The 6,000-nt window shown below is 44.0% G+C and overlaps 1 protein-coding gene across 2 annotated transcripts in view; it reads left to right on the top strand.

The window, feature by feature from the left end:
• LOC121537621 (tyrosine-protein kinase RYK) overlaps window positions 1–6,000 on the top strand; it is a 146,339-nt gene that overhangs the window by 66,152 nt on the left and 74,187 nt on the right. For both annotated transcript variants that reach the window (XM_041845206.2, XM_041845205.2), the window contains exon 4: window positions 3,714–3,845. In XM_041845206.2, the coding sequence (XP_041701140.1) occupies window positions 3,714–3,845 (132 nt within the window). The remainder of the gene's footprint in view (window positions 1–3,713; window positions 3,846–6,000) is intronic.

The raw sequence follows: 6,000 nt of genomic DNA, 5'->3' as shown, positions 1-6,000 counted from the left end.
CTACAGACACCCGACAAGGCCCAAATCCCCGTCATTCGCAGGAGAAAGAGACGGAGATATTGTGGATCCGACAGCGAGCGAGTAAACTGCCTCTTCCTATTAGCCAATGTTCAATCATTTGAAAATAAATTAGACTACCTAAGTAGTCGTGGCTGAACGAAGACATGGATAACATACAGCTGGCGGCATATATACGCTGCATCGGCAGGATAGAACGGCTGACTCCGGTAAGACAAGGGGTGGCGGTCTGTGTATATTTGTAAACAACAGCTGGTGCATAAAATCTAATACTAAGGAAGTCTCAAGGTTTTGCTCGCCTGAGGTAGAGTATCTCATGATAAGCTGTAGACCACATTATTTACCAAGAGAGTTTATCTATATTTTTCATAGCCGTCTATTTACCACCACAAACCGATACTGGCACTAAGACCGCACTCAATGAGCTGTATAAGGCCATAAGTAAACAGGAAAACGCTCATCCAGAGGCAGTGCTCCTGGTGCTCCAGCATGTTAAATGTGCAACCAGAGGGAAAGAAACTCTAGACCACCTTTACTCCACACACAGAGACGCGTACAAAGCTCTCCCTCGCCCTCCATTTGGCAAATCTAACCATAACTCTATCCTCCTGATTCCTGCTTATGAGCAAAAACTAAAGCAGGAAGCACCAGTGACTCGGTTAATAAGGAAGTGGTCAGATGACACAGATGCTAAGCTACAGGACTGTTTTGCTAGCACAGACTGGAATATGTTCCGGGATTCTTCGGATAGCATTGAGGAGTACACCACATCAGTCTATGGCTTCATCAATAAGTGCATCGATGACGTCGTCCCCACAGTGACCGTACGTACATACCCCAACCAGAAGCCATGGATTACAGGCAACATCCTCACTGAGCTAAAGGGTAGAGCTGCCGCTTTCAAGGAGCGGGACTCTAACCCGGACGCTTATAAGATCACCAACAAACTATCATGGTCCAAACACACCAAGACAGTCGTGAAGAGGGCACGACAAAGCCTATTCTCCCTCAGGAGACTGAAAAGATTTGGCATGGGTCCTCAGATCCTCAAAAAGTTCTACAGCTGCACCATCAAGAGCATCCTGACTGGTTGCATCACCGCCTGGTATGGCAACTGATCGGCCTCCAGAGGGTAGTGCGTACGGCCCAGTACATCACTGGGGCCAAGCTTCCTGCCATCCAGGACCTCTATACCAGGCGGTGTCAGAGGAAGGACCTCAAAATTGTCAGACTCCAGTCACCCAAGTCATAGACTGTTCTCTCTTCTACCGTATGGCAAGCGGTACCGGAGCGCCGAGTCTAGGTCCAAAAAGCTTCTTAACACCTTCTACCCCAAAGCCATAAGACTGCTGAACAGCTAATCATGGATACCCAGACTATTTTCATTGCCACCCCACCCCAACCCCAACCCCATCTTTTACTCTGCTGCTACTCTGTTTATTATCTATGCATAGTCACTTTAACTCTACCCACATGTACAGTGGGGAGAACAAGTATTTGATACACTGCCGATTTTGCAGGTTTTCCTACTTACAAAGCATGTAGAGGTCTGTGTAAGGACATCAGGGATAAAATTGTAGACCTGCACAAGGCTGGGATGGGCTACAGGACAATAGGCAAGCAGCTTGATGAGAAGGCAACAACTGTTGATGCAATTATTAGAAAATGGAAGAAGTTCAAGATGACGGTCAATCATCCTCGGTCTGGGGCTCCATGCAAGATCTCACCTCGTGGGGCATCAATGATCATGAGGAAGGTGAGGGATCAGCCCAGAACTACACGGCAGGACCTGGTCAATGACCTGAAGAGAGCTGGGACCACAGTCTCAAAGAAAACCATTAGTAACACACTACGCTGTCATGGATTAAAATCCTGCAGCGCACGCAAGGTCCCCCTGCTCAAGCCAGCGCATGTCCAGGCCCTTCTGAAGTTTGCCAATGACCATCTGGATGATCCAGAGGAGGAATGGGAGAAGGTCATGTGGTCTGATGAGACAAAAATATAGCTTTTTGGTCTAAACTCCACTCGCCGTGTTTGGAGGAAGAAGAAGGATGAGTACAACCCCAAGAACACCATCCCAACCGTGAAGCATTGAGGTGGAAACATCATTCTTTGGGGATGCTTTTCTGCAGAGGGGACAGGACGACTGCACCGTATTGAGGGGAGGATGGATGGGGCCATGTATCGCAAGATCTTGGCCAACAACCTCCTTCCCTCAGTAAGAGCATTGAAGATGGGTCGTGGCTGGGTCTTCCAGCATGACAACGACCCGAAACACACAGCCAGGGCAACTAAGGAGTGGCTCCGTAAAAGCATCTCAAGGTCCTGGAGTGGCCTAGCCAGTCTCCAGACCTGAACCCAATAGAAAATCTTTGGAGGGAGTTGAAAGTCCGTATTGCCAAGCGACAGCCCCGAAACCTGAAGGATCTGGAGAAGGACTGTATGGAGGAGTGGGCCAAAATCCCTGCTGCAGTGTGTGCAAACCTGGTTAAGACCTACAGGAAACGTATGATCTCTGTAATTGCAAACAAAGGTTTCTGTACCAAATATTAAGTTCTGCTTTTCTAATGTATCAAATACTTATGTCATGCAATAAAATGCAAATTAATTACTTAAAAATCATACAATGTGAATTTCTGGATTTTTGTTTTAGATTCCGTCTCTCACAGTTGAAGTGTACCTATGATAAAAATTACAGACCTCTACATGCTTTGTAAGTAGGAAAACCTACAAAATCGGCAGTGTATCAAATACTTGTTCTCCCCACTGTTCTCAACATATTACCTGAATTACCTCAACTAACCGGTGCCCCCACACATTGACTCTGTACCGGTACCCCCTGTATATAACCTCCCTACTGTTATTTTATTTTACTGCTGCGCTTTAATTATTTGCTCTTTATTTTTTTCTTAAACTGCATTGTTGGTTAAGGGCTTGTAAGTAAGTATTTCACTGTAATGTCTACCTACACCTGTTGTATTCGGCGCATGTGGCAAATAAAATGTGATTTGATTTGAGACAGTGAATGTTCCTAAGTTGCCTAGTTAAAGTTTTTACTTAAATATACTTTTTAAATCTATGGCAAGACCTGAAAATGGTTGTCTAGCAATGATCAACAACCAATTTGACGGAGCTTGAAGAATTCTGAAAAAAGATAATGGGCAAATATTGCACAATCCAGGTGTGGAAAGATCTTAGAGACTTACTCAGAAAGAGTGACAGCTGTAATCACTGCCAAAGGTACTTCTACACAGGATTGACTCAGAGGTGTGAATACTTGTGTAAATTTAGATATTTTTGTATTTCATTTTCAATACATTTGCAAAAATGTCTTTAATGTTTTCACTTTGTCATTATGGGGTATTGTGTATAGACTGGTGAGAGAAAACATTCATTTAACCATTTTGAATTCAGGCTGTAACACAACAAAATGTGGAATAAGTCAAGGGGAATAAGTCAAGGGGAATGAATGCTTTCTGAAGGTACTGTATATACAGTGTTTTAGAAATGTGCAAATAGTTGTAGTATGAATAGCAGGGGAAGATAAATAAACAGATAAATATTAGTGGTATTTACAATGTTTGTGCTCTCTCTCTTGCTCTCTCTCTCTTTCTGTGTCCCCCCCACCCCTCTCTCTCTCCCTCGGTCTCTCTCTGTGTGTGTGTGTGTGTGTGTGTGTGTGTGTGTGTGTGTAGTGTTCAGAGTGGACCTGTTCTGCTCGGGGAAGGTGGATGGGGAAGTGGTTCTGACGGTACAGCTCAACCTCACCATCCACTCCAACAACTTCACAGTGCTCAACTTCAAGAGGAGGAAGATGTGTCACAAACGTAAGGCTCCTCTTCCTGTCAGTGCTTGGTACTGTATTAGTGTTACTGCGTTGAGTACCTTTTCTGCTCCTGTGTGTGTCTACGTGTCTGTGGGCTCCGTCGATCACTCTGTAATGAGGTGTGTGGGGGGGTAAAACAGGATTCTGAATGGGAATCTGTTGTTTGGTCCCCACAAGGACTGTGTGTGTGTAAACCTTGGCATGGTTCTGTCCCTCAGGCAGTGAGAGTAGTGCTGAGTTAATGTAAGGGTTATACTGAGGGAAATTAAACCATGTTTGTCTTCAGCTCTGCTGCTGCTATTTTCAATCCTACTCTAGTTAATTACACACAGGCTGGCTCTGGCCTACAGCCTACTTGTCATATGCTCGCTCGGAGGAAACAGCCAATAAATGGATACCCGGCCGGCTTATTTTAAGCACAAGAGTCAAAATAAGAGATGGAGAGGATAATAATCTCTGTCTCTCTGTCTGCCTCTCTGTCTCTCTCTGTCTCTGTCTCTCTGTCTCTGTCTGTCTGTCTCTCTCTCTCTCTCTCTCTCTCTCTCTCTCTCTCTCTCTCTCTCTCTCTCTCTCTCTCTCTCTCTCTCTGTCTGTCTGTCTCTCTCTGTCTGTGTCTGTTTCTATCTCTGTCTGTCTCTATCTCTCTCTGTCTGTCTCTCTCTGTCTGTCTCTCTCAATTCAATTTCAATTTAAGGGCTTTATTGGCATGGGAAACGTATGTTAACATTGTCAAAGCAAGTGAAGTAGATAGTAAACAAAAGTGAAATCAACAATAAATATGAACAGTAAACATTACACTCAGAAGTTCCAAAAGAATAAAGACATTTCAAATGTCATATTATGTATATATACAGTGTTGTAACAATGTACAAATAGTTAAAGTACAAATGGGAAAATAAATAAACATAAATATGGGTTGTATTTACAATGGTGTTTGTTCTTCACTGGTTGCCCTTTTCTTGTGGCAACAGGTCACAAATCTTGCAGCTGTGATGGCACACTGTGGTTTTTCACCCAGTAGATAAGGGAGTTTATCAAAATTGGGTTTGTTTTCGAATTCTTTGTGGATCGCTGTAATCTGAGGGAAATATGTGTCTCTAATATGGTCATACATTTGGCAGGAGGTTAGGAAGTGCAGCTCAGTTTCCACCTCATTTTGTGGGCAGTGTGCACATAGCCTGTCTTCTCTTGAGAGCCAGGTCTGCCTACGGCGGCCTTTCTCAATAGCAAGGCTATGCTCACTGAGTCTGTACATAGTCAAAGCTTTCCTTAAGTTTGGGTCAGTCACAGTGGTCAGGTATTCTGCCACCGTGTACTCTCTGTTAAGGGCCAAATAGCATTCTAGTTTGCTCTGTTTTTTTGTTTGTTCTTTCCAATGTGTCAAGCAATTCTCTTTTTGTTTTTTCATGATTTGGTTGGGTCTAATTGTGTTGTTGTTGTTGTTGTTGTTGTTGTCCTGGGGCTGTGTGGGGTCTGTTTGTGTTTGTGAACAGAGCCCCAGGACAAGCTTACTTAGGGGACTCTTCTCCAAGTTCATCTCTCTGTAGGTGATGGCTTTGTTATGGAAGGTTTGGGAATCGCTTCCTTTTAAGTGGTTATAGAATTTAACGGCTCTTTTCTGGATTTTGATAATTAGCGGGTATTGGCCTAATACTGCTCTGCATGCATTATTTGGTGTTTTACGTTGTACACGGAGGATGTTTTTGCAGAATTCTGCATGCAGAGTCTCAATTTGGTGTTTGTCTCATTTTGTGAATTCTTGGTTGGTGAGCGGACCCCAGACCTCAGAACCATAAAGGGCAATGGGTTCTATAACTGATTCAAGTATTTTTAGCCAGATCCTAATTGGTATGTCAAATTGTATGTTCCTTTTGATGGCATAGAAGGCCCTTCTTGCCTTGTCTCTCAGATCGTTCACAGCTTTGTGGAAGTTACCTGTGGCGCTGATGTTTAGGCCGAGGTATGTATAGTTTTTTGTGTACTCTAGGGCAACGGTGTCTAGATGGAATTTGTATTTGTGGTCCTGGCAACTGGACCTTTTTTGGAACACCATTATTTTTGTCTTACTGAGATTTACTGTCAGGGCCCAGGTCTGACAGAATCTGTGCAGAAGATCTAGGTGCTGCTGTAGGCCCTCCTTGGTTGGTGACAGAAGC

Source organism: Coregonus clupeaformis, chromosome 11 (assembly GCF_020615455.1).
Source record: "Coregonus clupeaformis isolate EN_2021a chromosome 11, ASM2061545v1, whole genome shotgun sequence".
Classification (NCBI taxonomy): domain Eukaryota; kingdom Metazoa; phylum Chordata; class Actinopteri; order Salmoniformes; family Salmonidae; genus Coregonus; species Coregonus clupeaformis.
This window is presented reverse-complemented; position numbering and strand designations above follow the sequence as displayed.